General features: G+C 42.4%; 4 protein-coding genes across 9 annotated transcripts in view; 3 read left to right on the forward strand and 1 right to left on the reverse strand.

The window, feature by feature from the left end:
• usta (uronyl 2-sulfotransferase a) overlaps nt 1-7,829 on the forward strand; it is a 33,714-nt gene extending 25,885 nt beyond the window's left edge. Inside the window, exons 4-8 of the mRNA XM_052052900.1 lie at nt 757-836; nt 918-1,071; nt 4,815-4,912; nt 4,999-5,156; nt 5,304-7,829. Coding sequence (XP_051908860.1) covers nt 757-836; nt 918-1,071; nt 4,815-4,912; nt 4,999-5,156; nt 5,304-5,596 — 783 coding nt within the window. The 3' untranslated portion in view covers nt 5,597-7,829. The remainder of the gene's footprint in view (nt 1-756; nt 837-917; nt 1,072-4,814; nt 4,913-4,998; nt 5,157-5,303) is intronic.
• A 564-nt stretch (nt 7,830-8,393) lies between these two features.
• Nucleotides 8,394-14,844, forward strand: tpd52l1 (tpd52 like 1). 6 transcript variants are annotated; one of them, XM_052052903.1, is made up of 8 exons: nt 8,394-8,537; nt 10,875-10,993; nt 11,122-11,270; nt 11,885-11,986; nt 12,618-12,650; nt 13,733-13,771; nt 14,316-14,376; nt 14,592-14,844. In XM_052052903.1, the coding sequence occupies exons 1-8, from the start codon at nt 8,519-8,521 to the stop codon at nt 14,712-14,714; spliced, it is 645 nt and encodes a 214-aa protein (XP_051908863.1). In that variant the 5' UTR covers nt 8,394-8,518; the 3' UTR covers nt 14,715-14,844. The 6 variants fall into 6 exon arrangements, with proteins under 6 accessions (XP_051908863.1, XP_051908864.1, XP_051908866.1 ...); XM_052052904.1 differs by lacking the exon at nt 12,618-12,650 and adding an exon at nt 13,101-13,115; XM_052052908.1 differs by having other exon boundaries at nt 8,401-8,537; nt 10,807-10,993.
• Nucleotides 14,845-15,099: 255 nt separating this feature from the next.
• Nucleotides 15,100-17,346, reverse strand: hddc2 (HD domain containing 2). The gene is made up of 6 exons (XM_052052911.1): nt 17,225-17,346; nt 16,513-16,634; nt 16,343-16,445; nt 16,210-16,278; nt 15,943-16,081; nt 15,100-15,804 (listed from the first exon to the last, which is right to left on the reverse strand). Exons 1-6 carry the CDS (start codon nt 17,285-17,287, stop codon nt 15,683-15,685), a joined length of 618 nt encoding a protein of 205 aa, XP_051908871.1. The 5' UTR covers nt 17,288-17,346; the 3' UTR covers nt 15,100-15,682.
• A 111-nt stretch (nt 17,347-17,457) lies between these two features.
• Nucleotides 17,458-18,963, forward strand: cenpw (centromere protein W). Its single transcript, XM_052052912.1, has 3 exons — nt 17,458-17,745; nt 17,813-17,926; nt 18,363-18,963. Exons 1-3 carry the CDS (start codon nt 17,659-17,661, stop codon nt 18,387-18,389), a joined length of 228 nt encoding a protein of 75 aa, XP_051908872.1. The 5' UTR covers nt 17,458-17,658; the 3' UTR covers nt 18,390-18,963.
• Nucleotides 18,964-22,505: the final 3,542 nt, after the last annotated feature.

A 22,505-nucleotide genomic window follows, 5' to 3' on the forward strand; every position in this document is an offset into this window, starting at 1 on the left:
CAAATTCACGTCACGCCACAATTATTTTTTTTTCTGGCCGTGTTAAGTGGCAACTTAGCACTTCCTGGTTCACCCAAGACAACTGGCATGTCCCATTTTTTGTTGTTGTAAAATAAGGGTGATGGTTCTCCCGTAACTGAAACAACAACAACAACAAAAAGTCTTCTTTGCTAAAAATAAGACGCGTTAAATTAGCCTTCATGTGCAGGCTACGTCCTGTTTCGTGGGAGTTGACACGATAAGTGAAAAAATAGTGCAACCCCATTTTTCAGTCTGTTGTCACGCTACTTTTCCAAGCTGCTTTTCACAAAAATAAATAAAGAAAAAAAAATTGTTAAACAGAAAATATATGCTCAGGAGAACCCAAACTTGACTGATCTTTTTACGTATTGCGTATTGATATCGAAATGAATCACCGACGAATATTGTGAGAGGAAGCTAACGATGATGAAGCCCTCAAGGGATTGACTGCACTGAAGTCAGTCCTGAGAGCAAATTACAATTATCCGCTCGATTTGATTCATCTTTTATGATGTCACTTTTTCAGTTTCTAAAAGCGCATGTGTGTGTTGGTCTTTCATAACGCCCCTTATTAGTGGGGGGACGCATGTGGTTTCGCTCTGCTTCCATTAGCTCAGAGCTAAGCTAATCGGTCCTTATCTGATCTGTCAGGTCATCTTTTATTTCTTTCTCTTTTTTTCCCGCCAACAATTATTTCTTGCAGAGTCTTTCATTTTTTTTCTTCTTTATCCTCAGGTGGATCTAATGAAGAACATCAGTAATATCCCTCAGCCGTTCCTCTACACGCGTCATGTTCACTTCCTCAACTTTACCAGGTGAATAAACACACTTAGGCAATACTCGCCTTGTTGTTCTTACCCGCTACTCACTTCCGTTTGGAACCTGGCCTTTGTCAGGTTTAAGATCGAGGAGCCCGTCTACATCAACATCATCCGCGACCCCATCAACCGCTTCCTGTCCAACTACTTCTTCCGTCGCTTCGGCGACTGGAGGGGCGAGCAGAACCACCTCATCCGCACCCCCCAGATGACCGACGACGAGCGATATCTGGTACGTTCCCTCTCTGCCGCTCTGACGGGCATTGCCAACCGCGGCGCTGTGACAGAATCGCGTTTCGATTTTTTTTTGGGGGGGGGGGGTGTCATTTGATTCCGAGATCAAAAACATAATTGAGCGACATCATTACCCAAGACGCTCCCGTAAAGTGTCACGACTTCTGTTTTAGTGACCACGTGTCAGAAATGACTTTGCGACTCCTACCGCGGTGAGCGGTATAATATTATGGGATGACAAAAATACTGTGGAAGCTCAAGCTGTAATGAGAGGCTGACACAATGTCATCCTGGCTTGAGTCTGACTGGCAGTAATTGAGCGTTGCGCCGCTTGTCTCCCTGCAGTTTCGGACCATGTGAGTTGAGTTATTGAAGTATGCAAACCAGCGGGAGGTGGGGGCCGGGGGGGGGTGCTACATTTGAAAAGGGTAAAGGTGAAGGTCCTGTTGTTGCAGACCAGCTTACCTGTGGATGACATGTGTCACATGGATGCGAAATAATCCCTCTTTGTAAGTAAGGAAGTGCTCGCGAGCGGAAAGCTGTCTGCGCCCGAATTCTGGATCACCTCTCACATCACGACTCAAACACTCACATCAGATCCCCCCCCCCCCCGTTTGCACACACGACTGTTGCTTTTCACTCACAAACTACTGAAATACTCTCACATGCACTGCTGAACCACTCTTTCGTAGCCATCCTCTACAATGGAACCCACAAATGAAATGCTCTCCCTCTTACTCTCTCTCTCGCTTTCTCTCACACATTAAACACACTCACAAGTTTCTGAAACACTATCCAGACACTACACAAAAATTCTGTTCACAACACACACACACACACTGCTCGTGCACACAAATGCTACTGAAACACTCTCACAAGCACAACTGATTTCATCATACTCACAAACACACGCACACACATACACTCACACAAAATGTTCTCTCGCAGTTTACAGAAATACTATCAGACACTACTGAATTGTTTTGTACACATTGTGAAACTCTTCCACTCGAGTCAGGTGTTCTCACATAAAAGCAAAACGCTCTCGGCACACAAATAAAATGCTCTCATGCTTAGCTAAAATCCTCTCACACATTACTTAAAGGGTCATCAAATGCTTTCATATAAATGGAACATGTGTCCGTAGTGTGTGTTGTGTATGTTGTGTGTGTGTGTGTGTGTGTGTGTGTGTGTGTGTGTGCGTGAGAGAGGGGGAGAGAGAGATCATTTCGTTTGTGTGTTCCAGTAGTGTGTGAGAATGTTTAAGTAATGCCTGCAAGCTTCAACAGTGGTTGTTGTGAGAACATTTGAGTTGAGTCTGATTCTTTCAGTAGTCCATGTCAATACATTTGAGCAGCTCTGGTGAGACATTTCAGTTGTGTGTGTGGCGTGAGAGCGTGAGCAGTGGCACGTGAGAGGTAATCGAAAATATTTTTTCAGCGCCCATTCCTTAATCAGTGTCGCTATCCAAACTAATCCCGCTTATGAATTGTCCTTGAGGGCACGCGCCAAGAATCCAGACCGCTTTCTGCATCACGCCAAGAGATGTCATTGAAAGAGGCTGTCAGCTGGCCCAACGGCACCCAACGTGCGAGTTCCCCCGAGACATTCTTGCGGTCGCCCTGCATCCCCCCCGCCCCCCCAACGTATGTGCAAAACATTTGAATGTATATTGTGCACACACCCCGGTAGGACCTGCAGCATAAGCATGTGAACAAAACCAATCCAGACGAGGCGCCTTGTTTGTTTGTTGGCCACAGCCAAACACAAAAAGGGATTTCGTCAACGTTTGGCGTCGAGCTGTCGTAAAGCCCGAAGGTGAATTGATTAACTTTGGCTCTGGAGCCCAATCCGAAAATCTGGGACTCATCCAAATGCGGTTTGTTTTGCTTTGGCACGGGTCCGAACTCGGCTGAGTGTTGTGTTGTGCGTTTATGTCGTCAGTATACAGTGAACGCCCATTTACTGTAGACAGCGAGGATATCTTCCAGACACCCCCGCTATATGTAAAAACCTGCTTATTTATTTATTTTTTAAAATAAGTGGTCACAATAACAGATAATGGTTTTGCAAAAAAAAAAAAAGGCTGTAATATGATGAAAACAATTATCATAAGGGAATAATGTTGTAATATTCCGATTTTTTAATACATTTTTTTTTACATTTACAGCAATCTAAACAAATGTACCCCGTTGCTCCCTGCCTGTTTAGTTCACACGCTCGCATTTCCATGAAGTGCAACGAGAGGCTTTTTGACAGATTAGCGCTTGTTTTGCTCCACTTTGAAAGACTTTTCAGTGGGTCTAATCCACACAGAGAATAGTGACAATGAGCCCGAGTGTGCACACTGGTACTCTGCCACAAATACTAATGACTCGCGCGTGAGCGCGTGCACCGCTGACGTGCGCGCGCCGTATAGAAATGAGCCTTGAGTGGATTCCTCAAAAGTAGGGTGCAGCACGACAAGTATGTGCAGTCACAAAGTCCGCAAGATACTTCCTGGGTGTGGGCCATATGAGTCATATGAGCAACAATTGAGATCCATTTTTGATGCGCTTATCCTCACGAGGGGTCGCGGGTGTGCTGGATCCTCGCACAACCACCTGGCACTTCTATTTGACAGTAGCAATCGTTCCTCTTCCTGAGGAATTGCTTCATCCCGACCGGAAAAAAAGTCTTCGTCCAAGCACCTGAAAGGGATTTCAGACCTCCTGGCTGCACAATTGAGCTTCTAGGGAAAACAATTCTAGTACAATACCGACCTATAAGTGTATAAATAACCAACACCTTCCAGTCAAATTGACCTGTTTTGAATGTGCGTCCCTTTACGGTCAGCTCTTAATCAACCATGCTTAAGATTAAGTTAGCTACTGTTAATTGTAAAAACAAAACAAAAAAATTAAGTGTCAGTGAATGAAAAGCCCCCCCCCCCCAAAAAAAAATACACCATCATGGTGACCATTTTGCCTTGCGTTCGTCTCCCGCTCCAACGTTGAGGTCAGTCTGCCTGCCGGTAATCTGGGTGATGGACTATGTTCGCCTTGGTTTTGGCGTTGACAAATGGCTCCGATTTCATTCCAGCCATTTCTCGCTCATCGGTAGCGTGAATCTTATTCATCACACTTTCAATGTCGTTTCATTTTTCCGATTACGTTCGTCTCTTCGGCGCGACGGTGTGTGTGTGTATGATGTCGAAATCAAAGTTTCTCCAAATGAACTATTATTCTGTAGAATTATCAGGTGGATATTTGAAGACTGAAATGTTTGATGGCTTCACGCTCATTTTTTTATTGTTTAATGGAGCTCTTGCCTCAGTTCACTGCATTTAACCTGCAAAAAAAAGTAAATGGCGTTACTTCTATTTAAATGGAGAACCCACATCTCCATTTTGTCACAGTGGCTCGCTGCTTTTACAGCCGTGTGCCAGTTTTTAATCGCTGCGCGCACGTTGCCGGGGTTGTTCAAGGTTCACGACTCTTATTTATGTATTCATTTACATATTTTTCATCGGCGAGTGGTCCTTCGCCGCTTCTCGGGGCCAAAGTGTACTTCGGGTGAAATTGAATCGATTGCTCTGGAAGCAGGCGTTGGTGCAGAGCTCCCTCTAGCGGACGGAATGAGTTGGTACAGTTCACTTTGAAGGAGACCCGGAAGCTGCTCACATCCCACATAAACTTCATTCGGTTTTTAGCAACCAGCGACAACTCGTGCTCATTAGATGTTGATATTTTTTTTTTCCAGGACATAAACGTGTGCATTCTGGAGAATTACCCGGAGTGCTCCAACCCCCGAGTCTTCTACATCATCCCATACTTTTGCGGGCAGCATCCGAAATGCAGGTATGTGCTTTCTCAAGAGCTTCAATTCAATAAAGTGTCTTGGCAGGCACGGCTGGTCTGACATATTTTGTTGCTCCGTCGATCAGAGAGCCGGGTCCGTGGGCTTTAGAGCGGGCCAAACAGAATGTACTGGAGAACTACTTGTTGGTGGGCATCTTGGAGGAGCTGGAAGATGTGTTGCTCCTGTTGGAGAGGCTCCTCCCACACTACTTTACGGGAGTGATCAACATCTATAAAAGCCCCGGTAGGCCAAAATCTTCCTCAGGACAGTGCGACCTTGACGTATGAGTGTCCCGACTTCCAATTTACCCTCTAAAGTTTGGCTGACACCACAAAAAAAAATAGACGTGTGAGTTCTTCTCAAAAAGTGACCAAGTGTGTTTGTATGTAGATCACAGGAAGATGGGCAACATGACGGGCACGGTACGCAAACACACGCCCACTCTGGAGGCGCTGCAGGTGCTCTACCATCGTATGCGCTACGAATACGAATTCTACAACTTCATCCGGGACCAGTTCCACCTGACCAAGAAGAAAATCGGCCTCAAGTCGGAATCCCAGCCGCCCGCCTACACGCCCGACTTCCTGCGGGAACTCGAGCTCCGGACCCCTGAGCCTCTGGATGAGGATGAAGAGCTGGACACTGATCTGGAGGACGCAAACAACTGGCTCATCCATCAATAAAAACTATCCGTTGTATTTTTTATTTTTTTTTGAAGCAGTATGACACTAGCTTCCTCCCTCCACGGCAATGACGGCCTGAGGGTGATGACAGTTGCCTCATCGAGGATGAGATGCGTTTCGATACAAGACTTGTGGACAGGACTCGGCACTGGCGACGAGTCGGACGGGAAAGGATGAGATTATTTAAAAATTGACTGAGGATCATGAGGAATAAGGCTTAACTCCATTCTACATGAAGCGCAGCTTTCCTTTTTTTTGTTTTTTTTTTTGTGCTTGTCTTCACGGCTTGTTCTTCAACACAGAAGCGGTTCTTGCTGTATTCTCCAGGCGAGATGAAGCACCGGAATGTGGACTGGGGCCTGGGAAGATAGGAAGGTACGTTATGCCAAGAGTTGACGTCTGTGTTTTCATGATACATGGAAAAAAGATAAGAAGCCAAACATCAATGAATATTCAGAACTTTTTATCAGTAGTATACAGTCTGTGTATCAGTGCCAAACGTCGCCAAGACAGGACGCTGGTGAGAAGCGCGTTTTCCCTGAGGAGCATTTGGTTCCGTTCAGTGTGGTACGATTTTTCCCGCAGTGCGATGCCTGAAGCTCATTTGAACACAGAGGAGTATGTCGATTGTTTCGCCAATCAAACCGCACAACACAAAATAATCGCTTGTTGACTTTGAATTGAAGAGAAAGAAAATGCTCATGTTGAGCCTGATCCTGTGATCGTAAATATTGAACGGGTTTAACATTTAACGATTCTCAGCTTCGGCCATTTTCAGAGTATATTGGGGTTGGAAAAATCACAGGATAGTCGCTAAAGATAATCTCACGTGGGGGCATCCGACAATCGAGCCATTGCTGACTTTTATCGCGAAAGAAGAAAAATACGCGGCGGGTGCTAATCAAGCTCTATACCAGTCCAAACCTGATCCAACCGAAACCGAACTGTACCACTTGTTGGAAACGTGGCTACGAGTGATTTGTGCGTTTTTGTTCCAAGATATTATTCTTGTTCCGAAAGGTATAAATGAGGGTTAAACCGTCTGCACTCCTTTATGAATTCAAAGAATTCCAGCAAAGTGCGCAAGTATGACTGAGTTTGACCTAAATAGCTGAAAACAGAGATTTATAGTTTGCTTTGACTTTATTGGGACTTGAAGTTGGCCAGAGTTATTTGTTGCAAATAAAAGATTGTCTCATTGATACAAGTAATTCCACTGCTAAAAGAAATAAAATTGGGAAATAACGATAGTGATCCCTATGAGAAAAAAGGTCCACACCCCGACACTTTCAACACATTTAAACTTAAAAACACACTTCAACCGACAGTATTAAAACACACTTTTCAAAAGTATTTCTTCAGCGCCTCTCTTGCTTTCACTAAATGGGAGACTATTGTAGAACATCACTTTGAAGAAACAAAAAGAAGACTTTGCTCGCAATTCTCCACATAAGAGGCAAAACACTTCAGACTGTTTTGCTTGTTGGTTTGTCACGGTCAGTTGAAGTGAACTGTAAAAATAATTTCGCCGAACACTTCCGTTAGCTCAATGCTAACACAATGCAAAATGCTGTAGACGTCGACATGATATCGGTATTTTAAACAGTCATACAATTGTTACTTTAACACACACGTACATGTGATGAATACAATAATATTAACAGGTTTATAATCTCAGTTTACGACATAAGCGGCTATTATTTGATGATAATTGCGCTGTCTCTCTTCCGGTCGAATTCAGTGTTGCCAGGCAGATTGTAGCACACTACACTGATGGCACCAGACTCTAAATTTCGCCGCCAGAGAGTTTATAAAAAGTCTAAACTAACAGAATTATTTGTATATCCGAAATGTTTATAAGTAAAGCAGTGCCTGTATACTGTAAAAAAAATACTTTGCTTTAAAACCATCGGAATATAGCGACTTCCACCAGCAGCGAAATGACGTATTCCTTCTCGTATACGATAACCTTACTCGGTCCTCTCCCAAAGTTGTCCTGCTTTGTGTTCACCTTTCTTTTAATTTATTATTCTTATTTTTCCTCTTCATTTCTATGCACTCCGCATCAGTTTCTCAGGAAGGAAAGACAAAACTGTTGTTTTAATAATTGTATTGTTTTCAAAAAACGGCGGCTATGGAAAAAAAAATCCTGGCATTCCATGGGAAGCCTTTGGATGAGTTGGTGTCAGAAAAAAAATTACACTCTTCCAAAATAAACTTCCTCAGAATTAAAGAGTGTGTGTGCTTTTTATGTGTGCTTTTTCTTCTATTTTTGGGTAGTGGAGTTCAGATATTTACCTTTTTTTCTATATTACAAACACAAATGAACTTGTCCAAAGAGGTAATATATCATGCTGAAACTGTTCCTGAACAAAGTCGTCATGTTGCGTACTTTTTCTTCTTACGTTGCGGCAATAAAACCGTAATCTGATTGTAATTTCCCCATTGCGGGACAAATAAAGGATATCTTAATCTTGATGATGCAACAAACCCGACTGTTTGTTGAATACAGCTGTGATGACAGTAGTAGTCAGCAGAGGGCAGCAGAAACCCACAGCCACGCACAAATATGTCCGACACTCGTCATTGTCCAAAGTACCAGCATGAAAACACAGTCGAATCTTTTTAAGAGGACATGAATAGTGTTAATGGAGTGTTATACACTGAATATTGAAACAAAACAAACGAAAGACGTCCCGCGCTCAAAAACGTATCCAGAGATAAAACACTGCAACGTAGATGTCAGCGGCGCCTGCGCTCATTGGCTTGCGCATATCCTACGACCCGCCCACTTCGGTTGCCAGATCTCGTGACAAGCAGTCAAAGTAGAAGAGACGGCGGCCACGAACTGACCGGGGCACCGGTGCCAAGCTCCTGCTGACACCGTGACGTGTTGCGTGGCACCGCGAGTGGAAGTTGGCCATGGAAACCAGACAACAAGGTCAGTCAGTGTCTCCTCATATGCGCACTTTAAAAGCTTGTTTGAGTTTAGAGACCACCCCCACACGCACCCACACTTTTTTAATGGACTTGCTCGTGCTACGAACCACCCTGTCCACGCGTACGGCACCCAAGATCAAAGTGGTGTACCCACGATTAAATGTTCTCCCTAAAAAGTAACCAATTGTTAAATTTGATAGATTTGGCCTCCTTCGAATTGTAAATAGCGTTTGCAGGTGAAATTGATTTGACTTAATCACTTGCGACGACATGACGTCATATTTCACTGACCGGAAATGACTGACTGACAACAAATTTAGTAACTGTGTCAACAATGTTTAAGTGACAAAACAAAATAAACATTCTAAATCATCAAATGAGCCTGGGGAGATTGTCGAGTATTCCCTAAGGTCCCTTTAAAATGAAGATAAATGTCTTCCACATTTGACACATGACAAAGAGTGTGATTGACACTGCTGTCAAATTTGAATGATTAATGAAATGAGGCTTAAAAATTGTGAACAAACTCGCCGCTCTCTACGCTTTTGAGCACTGGGTGCGTTTATGCTGAATGATGTGAAACCACATCCTCTCAACTGTCAATCAAATTTCATTTCTTCGACTTAGAATAAGCGATGGTACTTGGTCTCGTGCTATGTCGTGCTAAAGTGGCTATGTCAGTTGGACTATCCGAAAATATACATTTTTGGACTCTAGGCATTGCCTAGTTATTTAAATGTTTATTTGGTTCAAAAACATTTATGTACAACAAATAATAAACTATATCTTTTTATACATTTATCAAAGCCAGCACCTTACTTTGACAGGCAATACAGTTAAATGCCGGACAATGAACCTGTGTATCCTCTAACCACCTGTTGCTATTCGCCCAACAGAAGAATAGCGTTCTGTTTAGCTAAACGGTCCCAGATTTCACTCTGAGCATGTTTTTAAATTGCAACAAGATAAGTTGTGACATTTTTGTTTGTTGATGTGCTTCTGAGGTCACACAAAACTGGATGGACAGGTTTATTACGTACCCTCTGCCATTGAGTGGATGAGCATTTCCTTGTCCTGTAAATTGCTGGTGTCGATAACCGAACCGGAGCAATTGGATAGTTTTTTTTTAAATCATCAATCGCTGTCGCTGTACTTCGTATTGGTGTGATCTAAGTCAGTCGGAAGCAAGACGCAGTTTGTTGATCCAGTTAGGTAATTGCATTCCACTTAGAAGTGACTCCCTGTTTGGTGGCAAACAGTCCGTCACCAAGTTGTGAACCGCAGCTTTGGAAAACTTTCCGCACGCCAAGATGAATGGAATTTTTATTTTTTAAAATTTGGATTAGAATATGGACAATTTGGTCTTGCACTCTGGTTGCCATATGACCATCCGCCCGGGGCTCTTATTTAGTTTCAACACATGACCCAGATGGAAATCTTGTGATCAGAGAGGTATTCAAGGCCACATTTTTTTTTTTAAGTGCAGCGAGGGGCGTGAGACAAACAAGTGCCCTGTCGAGTGTTCCCATGTGGCATTTTCAAATTAAAGACAAGCATTTGTTCCTTGACTTAGGAGTATCATAATGTGGGACTTTTTCGAGTTTAGGAGGCATTGGTTATTGATCCGTTGTTGTTTTTTTTCCTCCTTCCTAAAAAGTCCTGCGAATTTTCTGGTCTTTGCACTTTGGAAGTAGTTAATTCAAGCGCTTTCATTTCCTGGAAGTGCTCGCGAGGAATTCTCACAAAGTTGACATTTGTGCTTCTGCATACCCAATGCACTTCCTTTCCTGCGGCGCAAATGTGGAAGTCGACATTTCAAAACGAGACTCACTTTTTTTTTTCCAGCCGCATCTTTCCTTTTGGTAGTTCCTAGGGAAAATGTAAGATTTCCTTCAAAACAAGAGTGATTGATCTTTGTAATGCCCATTATCTCCACAACCTCCACCTTTTTTTTCTCTCTGTGCTTGTGTGGGTTTTTTTTCGCATTCTTTTGTGGCGACTTCAACTGTCACAGTCGTGATGTTTGTGTGTGTGCGCGCGAGTATTGAGAAGTATCGTTAATCTTACTCGTGTGTTGTGTGTGTGTTACATAATCCATCTGTGTTAATCTGGATTACAGGCGGCCACACATTATGTAACCATTTGTCATCCAAACACTTTGAAACACCAAAAATGTTCTCGATGACAGCAATGTGAAGACCTGTAGGGGAAAAAAAACGTGAATGGAAATTGCTCTTATCTCATTTCTGGGTTAAAACTAACCCCCATAGATGGCCGATTTTTGGAGCATTCGCCTTCGGTGGCACATGAACGTATGACGACCGCGTGTGCCCGGCAGGTTTTCTTGACTCGGAGCCGCTGAGGGAAGCGGACGAACACACGACGTCGGACGTCAACCTCAGCAACTCCATCATGACGGAGGAAGAGAGAGAGGAGATCCAATTGGAGTTAACCAGAGTACTAAAACACGCACGCACAAATACAATGTTGCATTGTGGGTCAACCCGGGGGAGTGCGTCGCCATATTTATTTAGGTAGTAAACGTCTGGTTGATTTATTATTATTATTTTTTTGTCCTGGCACAGCTGGAGGATGAGATCAGCACACTGAAGCAGGTGCTGGCATCCAAAGAGAAGCGGCAGGGCGAGCTAAAGCACAAACTGGGCATCACTCCTCTCGGCGAGCTCCGCGGCAACCTGAGTCGAGGCTGGCTCGATATGCAGAGCTCCACCGCGTAAGCGCAAACGGACACCGAGGCACGACTCCAAAATTTCGGCCTACCCAGTGTTGTTTTTCTTTTGTAACATGCCGTGTTTGTATTACACTCTAGTCAAAGGCGGACTTGTCCATCTATCAACACGGACGGCTGTTTTATTGACACGCATGCGCACATTTATACATCTCCTCATCAATAATGAAGCACAGTGAGCACACGGGTTTCGGGTGACCACGGGCGCTTACGAACGCAATGCTAATCGTCTCACATCCCAAGATGTAGATCAGGGGTGTCAAACTCATTTTTATTGTTTCCCTTCGAGCGTCGTTATGACTGAAACCTCATAAAGAAATCAAGAATCACGGTTTATACACGTATTGAAGAATCAATACAATGCTTATAGATACCACAAGATGGCAGTCAAGCATTACTTTTGTCTAAATGAAGCTCCAACACTCCCAAGTATATTTCCTTGGTACCAATATGCCACAAGATTAAAGCTGTTGCACTACTTTTTATTGGGGGGGGGGGGGGGGGTGAAACTCCCTTCAGCCCCCCCGAAAAAAAATCTGTGAATCCCAAAGCGGGAATATGCGGGTGTCCACTGTGTCAACGTCTCTTGGGGTTTTCAGGTACAAGAGAACATCCGAGACTTTGAGCTCGGCGGGACAGAAGACCACGGCGGCCCTCAGCACGCTCGGCAGTGCCATCAACAGGAAGTTTGGAGACATGAGGTGCTCCGCAACACTTTCACGTAGCTCATATTCCCTCACACTCACTGAACAGCGAGCACTTCATTTGGTTCGCCATTTCGCCGCCTGTCGGCAGTTATCTTTTATCTTAACACGTCACTCCAGCTCCCGCTCTCCACCCACCCCGTGACCGTATTTGTTGACAGCTCTGAACTTTTGTCAGTCTTGTCCTAACTTGAAATACGTACGCCAGAAGCAGAGAGTGTTGGGGGGGGGGGGGGGGAATGAGGTTGGAATGACGAAGACAGAGGTGGTCACCTTCGTCCCAAAATTAACCGTGTGACTGAAGCACATGTGCTAAACTACGACCCGCTAAGCTAACGGTGCTAATTTGGCTTCAAGGTCATCACGCCCCCATGTCACAGACCCCCCCCCCCCCCCCAGTTAAAACGGCTCTATGACTTCTCCAGCTGGCAGTGACACTGGATTGATTTTTAATTCACCGTTTGAATCTTGGCATTCGTGTGTTAAGCTAATATGCTGAGCTAATAGCCAGGCTAGCATGAAACGCATATTAGCGTTAGCATGTACAGTACTGAATCGGGGGCAAGTGGTTATCGGCCTGTCTCACATCTGATCTGATCTGATAAAAGAAACAATGTTGTTCATACAGCATGGCCGGTCTACAGTTACTATTTCCTAGGAGGTACGTGTACGCGTGTGCATGTGTGATTACAAGGCATGCCTCTTTAGTTATTGTCTTGTGTGCGGTGTATTGTTTTTATTTTTATTTTTTAGGCCTGACGCGTGTGGCAGATTCAAGGATAATTCATACTTAATCACCATTAACCAGAAACGCAGCACGTAATTAGTGATTCACGGCAAAATAACTGTGGTCACAAGTGAACGATTACATTGAAAACGCTGTGTGCGCATTTGTCGATTCCAGCATGTGGTGAGCTTCTTCCTGCTGTGTTCATCTTAAATTCTGCTTTGTTGTCACTTTGTCTTTGTGTTTTCCAAGCCTCCATTTCTCATGTGATTTTTTTGTTTTTTATTTTCACCTATATGAGCATATTTCAAACCAATTTAGTGTTGTAGCGCAGAACTGTTCAATGAAACACGTTTTATCTCCCCCACCCCGCGTGCTCCCAAGGACCAGCTCCATAGGGTAAGAACATGAAGCTGCTTCATTTACATTGTTTTATGTCTTAGACCAGGGGTGCCCAAACTTTTTGGATCGAAGATCTACTTTTTGATCAACTAACCTCACGGGATCTACCGTTACCGGCGCGCGCACGCACACACACACACACAAATTTAAGATTTACCTGCTTTATTTTATTTTTTAAATATTTTTTTAGTGAAAATGAGACTCATTAGTGTGCAGTGTATATTAACACAAAAAAAATATATTACTAACATGTACAAAGACACACAAATGGTTGTTTGTTTGTTTTTCTTCTCGACACTCCTCGGATCAACTTGGGACCTGTCTTGGATCTACCGGTAGATCAGGATCTACCTAATGGGCACCCCTGTCTTAGACAATCCTCATTTCCTTGATCAGAAAAATGTTCCCAAACTTTTTTGGGGGGCGGGTGGGGAAGGGCGGCTGCAAAGGTATTTCAATTCATTTCAATGGCGAGACGCTCCTTCCTTCCCCCTTTTTTTTTTAATGTGCGTGTTTGTATATTTTTGCCCCACTTGTGCGTCCACGTGTCTGTGTGCTAACCGCTAACACTGATGTGAGCTCAGCTAATCATTAACTCCTCTCCTTGCGGACAGCTACTCCATCTCACACTCTATGAGCATGCCTGCCATGAGGTAATTGTTTGAATGTCTTGTATGTTACCATTTGTCAGAAACGGAATAAGCTAACAAGTCCTATCGAGTAGAAATGATGACTGTACAAAGTCAACGCAAGTTACCTTTGTCTGAGCATATTAGTGTTTGTCCCAGCGCAGTATTCTCGCAACGGTAGTTTTAGCATTGATGCTAGTGCTAATGATACGAGGGGTGTCCTGTCTGGTCCACCAGTAGTGGACGTTACTTGCTTGGCGATCAGTGGGTCACCATGGCTACAGGAGATGCTGTTTTTTGTTGTTGTTTGTTCATATTTAATTTGTATGAGAACCACATGCCATAAGCCTGAACGGTAGCTTAAGCATGATGGTTGTGCTAATGACACGAGACGCTGGTCAACTGATATTGTAGACCACAAAAAAACTGGTAAGAACATGGATGCAGTGTAGCACATATGATATTTTAGTATCAAATTATTACGTATGGTTGCTTTAAAATGAAGCAGCATTTGTTGCTCTGTGGTGAGGAGAAAGAAAAAAGATATTTTTTTTCTTTTCCTTTCCAGAAACTCTCCCAGCTTCCGGTCTTTTGAGGAGAAAGTTGAGAGTACCGTTTCGAACATCAAGGTATGTACAAAAAAACACAATTATACAGTCTGAAAAACAACCTCATGTTTTCATGCCATCTTTCATCTTACAAGAGCGTGTTAGCTTCATGCTAGCTTCTTTCGAGGCAGCTGTGTGCGCTCTGAGTGTTCCTGTATTATTTGTTTTCGCTACGTCCGCCGATAACTTCCTCAGCAACTGAAGGGTTTTTTTTTCTTCTTCTTTGCATTTCCAAGACTAAAGTCGGAAGTCCTGGGGCAGGAGGAAGCTTCGAGGACGTCCTCTCCTCCACTGCGAAGGCCAGCTCACAGGACACGCCCACTCACAACTTGACGGACACGCCCGAGAGAATGGAGTAGGAAACGGTATTCATGTTTGCGACATTTTGCGTCAATACTCCTCCCCTCTCAACGACATGAGTGCTCACCTCCTTACTTTTTCCAGTTCACTTCCTTTTGAACGGAAACAATAAATGATGATCATGCAATATTTATCGGCTGCTAGTATGAACGTTTTGAAATATCGCTTTATATTCTGACTAACTTTGAAAACCGCATATGGCGAATTTAACCCAATAAGATGTGACAAATATAGCCGTGACTGGAGTTCTGGAGTTTTTGAACATCAATTTTGAGGAATTTATAAATGGGTATTCAGACCAAGCTAAAAGGAAAATAAATAAGTACACTGCGAGATTTAGTCGTAGTTTTCTAATTGACACAAAATCCATTTTGGAATGGCGGATTTTTATTTTATTTTTTGAGTCTCCACTAAGGGCCCATCTGCAGTTGATTTTGAGCATTTTCTGCTCCTGTATTGTCATGGAAGGTTTTGAAAGGATTTCACATGACTGCCACGATGAGACACAGAATTTAATTCAGCTCTCGGGCTAATCAAATAATATTGAAAGAGAAGGCAAGTTGTACACAATCGTCTTGGGCAACTTAAAACCTCCAATTTGAAAGTGATACCCAAGACATGTACCGGTATATTTATTCTAGTTCTACAACAGAACAAGAACTCTTGGCTCGATAAAGGTAATGTTGGACGTTATGTAACAATGTTTTTTTTTTTTAACCTGTTAACAAACCCACAATTTAGTTTTCAGCCTGCTTGATATCTTCTCTAGATTTCATTTTGTCATGTTTGGAACACAATGACGGTCTCCTATATGTTGATCTGAAATCAAGTACATCTCAAGTCCCGTTTTTTGATAATAAAACATTATTCAAAGACAACAACTGATCATGGAGCGTTGTTTTCCCAGACGAGTGTTCATTTGACGTTGCAGCCTGTTGATGCTGTGACTTGTAGTAAAACGTTGTGGTCATGATGCGTGTGAAGGCGATTGCAAGTTGCCAGAGTTATTTGGTTCGGTTAAGTGACTCCTCCTCCTCTCGTCATTCAAAGCACTGACCAGCTGGAGCACGTCGGGATGCTGGAAACGACCTGCAAAATCACAAAATGATTGTGACAATCCTATTTCCTCCTCAACTTTCCAAGCCATGGAAAATTGCTACTATGAGAAATGTTTAGCAGATGAACCATCTATGGGGGAAATGTACCCCAAATGAATGTCGGGCTCACCCTGAGTGGAGTCAAAAAACTCCTGTAGTCTCCCTGGCGTTCCCTCCAGCTCTTCGTACTCGTGCGCCTGCAGGATCATTTCCAGACGGTCAAATTCTTTCACCAGCTTGGCTTCCGCGCTGCTCTGGTGCTCGTATTCCTAAACACTCCACATAATATCTATATTAAATATGGATAGTCATTTCATTCTGCCAAATGGCCTAAAACAAAAATCTGGATCAATTGGGCTCTAGTGAGGGCTAAGCCAGTAAAACATTCAAACTTTACCTCCCACAGTGCATATATCTCCTGCCCGAGGTGATCTGGCATGAGACTCGATAGCTGCTTCATGGCTGCCTGAAGGAAAATACTTTTTAATCAACAAAAACAAACATCAGTAGAGCGCTGCTGCTCACTCAACCTCCTCCCGCCGGTGTTTCTCCGCTTTGCTGACGTTGTCGGACGGCGCGATATCTCCCACAATGCATTCGGCCATGTCATGAACCAGAGCTAACTTGATACACCTGAGGAAAAGAGGAGACTAATATTGATAGCTCGCTCAAAGAAGACAAAAAGTGCAAATGAACCCACTTGTCCTTATCCACTTTAGGGTCTGTGATGACCAAAGACATCAGGGCCATGCGGTACATGTGGTCCGACACACTTTCTGGGTCCTGTACCTTCCTGTACACCCAGCCCGTCCGTGGTATCCTCTCCAGGAAAGACAATAACATTTTAACAGTTGTTTGTCATTTATTAATTCAGCATAACAAAATCAAAAAACAATTTAAATTAAATAGACGACACTCACGAGGCATTTCGATAATGAAACATATTAATTCGAGCAGCTGGTTGTAACAGGTTTTGCTCTAACAAATCTGTGAGTGGAAAAATGCTGGCATCGTTTAGGGCCAGCGTCCTGTCCCAGTCAAGACGAATTTGAAATCTGATTGGTTAAAGAAACAGTTCATTTCATAACAGTAACATACGTCTGCACTGTAGTAGTGATTAAGGGCGTTTGGGAAGATTAGATTGTTAATGCTGCCACTTAAACGGAATATACTGTATGTCTTGATAACACAGTATTAGTCGGATCTTAAATAATTATTTCAAATCATTACTTTTATTCAAGTACAGTATATCATTTTATGCAGACTCAATAACTCTTGAGGTTGTGGCAGAAACTCAAAGCACAATAAATAGGATTAAAACACAACTATTCACGCATGGTTGAAGTAATACAAACGCATTGAGACAATTGTTCTTGAACAAATACATTTTTTTAGAATTATTAGTGTCTTACTTTAAGATGACCGATTAGTTTTAAAAATTGGAGCATTTTCATTGCGTCTGTAGGGGCCGCCATGTCTTTTTCTTCTTCTACGCTCCACGCGCAGAGCACAGAACGAATGGAAAGTAGTGGAACGGACCACTCCGTCCACACTATGAAAAGTAAGCATAACCGTGGGATTGAATTTAAAAAATAAACATCTCGCTTGTTTTTAAAAACGTGTATGTAAAAGAAATTGAATTTAGTTCACGTTTCCTTTGTTCAGCATACGTCAACAAATATGATACATTGTGTTTGACTTTAACGGCAGTAAAGAGAAAACAGACACTCTGACTAACCGAAGAAGAAGAAGAATGCTCACCAGTGAAGTCGAGCAAGCGGGCTATTTGAAAACGTAAACTCGTCTTTTCCTGCTCGCGTTTTCAATCCCGCAAACATTTTCCGTCATGCCGGGCAAACTGCCGAGACTCAAGCAAAGAGTCAAATCCAAGATGAAGACTAACATTAATGTGAGGCCGGCGTCGGGATCAATGGTAAGCCGCCGTTTGTGACCGCTTCAGTGGGCTAATGGCTAGCTTGCTAAGGTAACCGTGTTCTTAGATGGAGCTCCTCGCTGTGCTTTTCCTCAACAATTTGGCCCAAGAAGCAAAAGCCAAAGCGTTTGAGGAGAGATCCGCAACGATTCGGGCCCACCACGTCAAAGCAGTCGTCAAGGTAATTCCGCAAACGGTAGAAATACTCTGTCTTTATCTAAGCAAAAGTATAGATATGTGTGCAAAACGGTTGTTAAAAGTGCTGCCTTTAGTCGTTTAGTCAAGAAGTGTTGACTCGGAAATGTACAAAAGGGAAAATGAATGTTTACAGTTGTCAGTGAACGCGTTGATATTCTGACAAAGAAATGACCAGGAAATAAGTGTACAGTACAAGCAAGAAGGCCATCCAATAAATATGCGCACAAATTGAAATGCAATGTGACGATTGGGATATTTGATGAATTGGATACTGTGCACACTGCACTGTTGTTCATACATGTACTGCATGTTCCTTGTACCGCCCTAACAAATCATCCTATGTCTTTATTTTGTAATACAAATAAATAAATCTTGCACCCCAGCATGAATGTTAATTCACATTCACTTTATTTCTTCAGAGGGTGCTGAAAAATGCCAGAGGATGAAGACCATGTTTTTATAATCATTTCGCCCACCGGGAAGTCCTTTATTTTTTTCCGTCTGCTTATCTAATGGTGCTTCACTTAGATTTTCTCAATTCAAATGATCTGTTCCTTCCCTTTTTGCTTTAACTTTGTGTAATATTCTTCAATGTCTCAACTCATCTGTTTTCTGTTGTGTATTTTGTTCGAATACGTAATATTTTCTGGTGATGTGTTTGATGTCCAGCTGGAATTTATAAGGGTATTATTCATTTCTGGGGGTGTTTGAAAGTCTCCTTTTTAGCCGTACTGTCAAATCATAAAATACTGTTTTTCTTCTTCTTTATTTTCCTAATGTAGTGTATTGTATATTGTCATATGATAAGAAAACCTTTATTTGTCTCACAATGGAGAAATTTGCAATTTACAGCACCAACATTGAAAAATATAGTTTTCCCTATTATGTGTCTCGTAAATGTCAACTGTCTCCTAAAACTCCAACCTTTTGAGGAATAGCATGTATTGTATTGACTAATTGTGTACATATGCAACTGACCTTCATTTTTGTAATAAAAATAAATCTATAAATAAAAACAATCTCTTGTATAACAATTTTTTTCTGATCATACTGTAATTCTTAGAATTATATTCACGCAATCTGTTGGCTTAATGAAAGTGTAGAGCATCGTCTGCTCCTGTATGTCCTTAAATTGTGCCTTGTGTTGACAGTGGAGAGCTGGAGTGTCTGCCGAGCCTCCGAGCCACCACTACATCATCAACACCAATCTGAAAGCGGTCTCTGTTGCAAGGTAAGTGACTTCCCCGCAAAAAGTGCATTTCAGTAATCCGGGCGAGGTCCGATGAAACATGGGTTTCAAAACTAGCATGTATGTTTTCAATTCTGAAGGGATGTCATCGTGCTTGTGGAAAACCCACGTTAACGCAAGGCGAGCAGAAATCCCAGAGTTGAGATTCGAACACAGAACCGTAGAACTGTGAAGCAGTCGTACTAACCACTAGCCTCACTGTACGCCTGCAACTGTTTCTTCAGTGTCAGATCAGTTTGAAAGGCCGTTTGATAAACTACAGTGCTGTCCTGCTTGTTAACATTTCATTTCGTTTGTGTGTCCACGCCAATCGTACTTTCAGATTTAAGCATGTGCATTAAACGTATGTCTCCACAAGGTGGTGCTGTTGAACAAATTATTCGTTTCGGTTATGAGGGTTGAAGTCAGGCGACTTTATTTTTATTACTGTATTATTATTATTGCGCTATTTTTAGTTCATTGGTTTAAATATTGAAGAAAATGTCCAATTTCAAGTTGACACACAAAAATCTCAAAATACATGAACTAAACTAATAATGAAATATTCAAACAGTGGTATTTATATTCATTCATTCATTCATCTTCCTAAGATGAATGAATGAATGAATGAATGGTATTTATATTTAGTTTTTGTGTGTGATTAACTTTAAATAGCATTAAATAAAAAGTAGTAAATGATTTCCCAATGAATTTAACTTAATTGGACAAAATAATTATAATAATATTAGATGGGGTATATATTTGCATATTACCGCATTAAAGTGTAGCAAGTGATTTGAACATTCAATGTAGAATTCAGATTTTCCTTTACTTTATCTCCGACTTTCACTATTCTTGAAATCAAGCCTACCTGCAGACAAACTATCATAGAGACTGCAGGGGGGTGTCTTTTCATCTCCAGTACCTCAGTAATTTAGTTTCCCTACTGTGTGGCCTAGGACCATATAGGCTTTCGAAAAACAGACACATTCATGCACGAGCAACGTATCGGGAGGAGAATTAGGAGCGACACTTTATCAGGGTGTTTAAGGAGAGACATGCTTGATGGGCTAACCCAGACAAAATAACAGAATGGCAAGCGAAGTAGCTGAGTGCTCCAAGTCTGGACTATACGCTATGTGATCTATGTGGTGTATTTACAGTACAGGAATATATGATCATGCCACAGACAGGCAGGGGACATTTTACACCTGCTATCACACCCACCTCTGTGCTCTAAGTGCTGTGTGTGCAGTGCAATATATAAGGTTTGGTGTTTTGTGTGTGTGTGTGTTTTTTTTTAAACCACGTGGAAGTGGAAAAATGGAGAGAAATAATCTGCGTTCAAAATTGTTAGATAAATAGTTTTTGGGATCATAGTTGTTTGTATGAAAATGTGAAACGAGCTCCAAATGTTTATAAATAATCTATGTTATAATGTATTGGCAACATAGCACATTGGTTTCTAAATGAAAACCATGATTCAAAACATTTTTTGAATGACAGAAAATTACGAATTCAATGTTGGGCTGTTAAAAAAAAATCCAAGCACAAATATTTACAGTATAAACTGATAGAGCTTTTGTATTGAGCGTTCTTGGAAATAATTGTTGTTGCGTTCTGTTACCAAACTTCTCCCTGGGTTTTGATTGATTGTCATATAATGTTCTAATTCTTAATTACCGGTATTGGGTGTAGCAATCCTCAAAATGATTAAAAGGAAATACTGTATGTACATTGTGAATGGTTCCATTCTATGTGTCTTGAATTTGAATTAAACTATTGAAATAAACTAGGCTCTGCACTATAGTCCAATTTATTAAAATGCACCTGTTCAGTCCCAGCACAATTTAAAGTGACTTGGAAAAACAAAAGTATTTTCAAAAGATCTTACAAGATGCGGGCTTCTTGTGGTTTCAGGCTTCCTCTCTACATCCCACAGAAAATCCACGATATTGCGTATCCTGACGTCCCGCAAATAGTCGTTTGCATCTTTCACCACCTTGAGGCCCGTGTGTCCTGTATTTAGCTTTCTTGTGCGGGATTAGTTATGACTTTAATCAGGCTCCATTAGGCACCCTTATCGGCAGCCATAATGCTTCAACTGCTTTCCATCTGTCATCGCCGCAGTATTTCAAAACGGTATGTTAAATGTATGTCAAGGGTGTCGGCTCGGTTGGGGATTGGGGGGGGGGCGGTGCCTGTGTCACGCCTGCAGGAGCCAGGAATGACCTCACTGTGGCGACGATCATCGAGCACATGGCATCAGCGCCTATCGAGTGACATGCCTCGCTAAGACACCCGCTAAACCATGAATAATGCCGATGCATCACTGCTATGATGACATCCCAAATCTTGAAGGTGATATTCTGGACGTGGCGCAAAGAGATTTTGGGAACATGATGACGCCAACGCGTATTCTGGGTCTCATGCGGTCCGTAGGCTCGGACACGATGGAGCGTGGCTCGATATGCCTTCAGTAAACAAAGAAACAGAGCAGGAAGTCTTAGGAAGCTAGAAACTCTGCAGAAGTGAATTGAGGAGCTTCATTGAGCAAGAATTAGTGTTTTGCCTTCATTTTGGGGCTTGTTGGTGCAAAGGAACTCTGTCGGAAAGACATGAGGAGCTTCATTTCGACAAAGGTAGTGCTTTCAGAGGGGTGTCAATGAGCAGATCAATAGTTTGACCTCTAACGGTGTTTAACTCAATAATTTCAAACTTCAGATTCAGAAACAATACATCGTTGATAAAGAAAAATAACGGAGTCTAGTAGCACTAAACAGCGACTTATTTTAGTGTCTTACAATTTGCATATAAAATAATCTGACGTAAAAATCCACACTCATCACAATATTATTTATTCTTGATATCAATGTACTAATGAGAGCTATGATTGGTTTAGCTGCAGGAATACATAGTGTATCTATTCCTTGGTGCAGAGCGCTGACTTATTTGGAGGGCAGCGGGGGAGGAGGGGGGGGTGTTGCGCTACGCTAAGCGACGCTAACCGGGTGTCTTTGGTGGCGTCATGTTTTGATTATGTCCCATCAACCTGTCAAACGGAGTATTTACAGCTCCTGGATTTAGAACAACGCGGCGCTGCTATCCTCTTGGTTCGACCCCCGCCGGGTTCTGCCGCCTCATGTTTGCTTCTTCTGATACATAATTCTTAGTCGTCTTCAGTGTGCGTAACGCTAATATAATTAGCCTCTTATGTCATTTGGACCCGATAGAAGCCATGTTGCATAAGAGCCCCAATTTTTGTATGTGGGCATCGTTTCAGTCGAAGGTATAATGCAGTACCTACGCTATTGTGCACTTTAACACTGCTGAG

This window comes from Hippocampus zosterae, chromosome 19 (assembly GCF_025434085.1).
Source record: "Hippocampus zosterae strain Florida chromosome 19, ASM2543408v3, whole genome shotgun sequence".
Taxonomy (NCBI): domain Eukaryota; kingdom Metazoa; phylum Chordata; class Actinopteri; order Syngnathiformes; family Syngnathidae; genus Hippocampus; species Hippocampus zosterae.

Excerpts from the sequence above, each read along its gene's own strand:
- tpd52l1 (XM_052052903.1), top strand. Across the intron at positions 11,271-11,884 it reads GATATGCAGAGCTCCACCGC|GTACAAGAGAACATCCGAGA; the intron begins GTAAGCGCAAAC and ends TGGGGTTTTCAG. Across the intron at positions 14,377-14,591 it reads GTACCGTTTCGAACATCAAG|ACTAAAGTCGGAAGTCCTGG; the intron begins GTATGTACAAAA and ends TGCATTTCCAAG.
- hddc2 (XM_052052911.1), bottom strand. The coding sequence starts at position 17,287 with ATGGCGGCCCCTACAGACGCAATGAAAATGCTCCAATTTTTAAAACTA. Across the intron at positions 16,635-17,224 it reads AACTAATCGGTCATCTTAAA|AGGATACCACGGACGGGCTG; the intron begins GTAAGACACTAA and ends TCTTTCCTGGAG. Across the intron at positions 16,082-16,209 it reads AGATATATGCACTGTGGGAG|GAATACGAGCACCAGAGCAG; the intron begins GTAAAGTTTGAA and ends TGGAGTGTTTAG.
- cenpw (XM_052052912.1), top strand. The coding sequence starts at position 17,659 with ATGCCGGGCAAACTGCCGAGACTCAAGCAAAGAGTCAAATCCAAGATG. Across the intron at positions 17,746-17,812 it reads GGCCGGCGTCGGGATCAATG|ATGGAGCTCCTCGCTGTGCT; the intron begins GTAAGCCGCCGT and ends CCGTGTTCTTAG. Across the intron at positions 17,927-18,362 it reads ACGTCAAAGCAGTCGTCAAG|AGGGTGCTGAAAAATGCCAG; the intron begins GTAATTCCGCAA and ends TTATTTCTTCAG.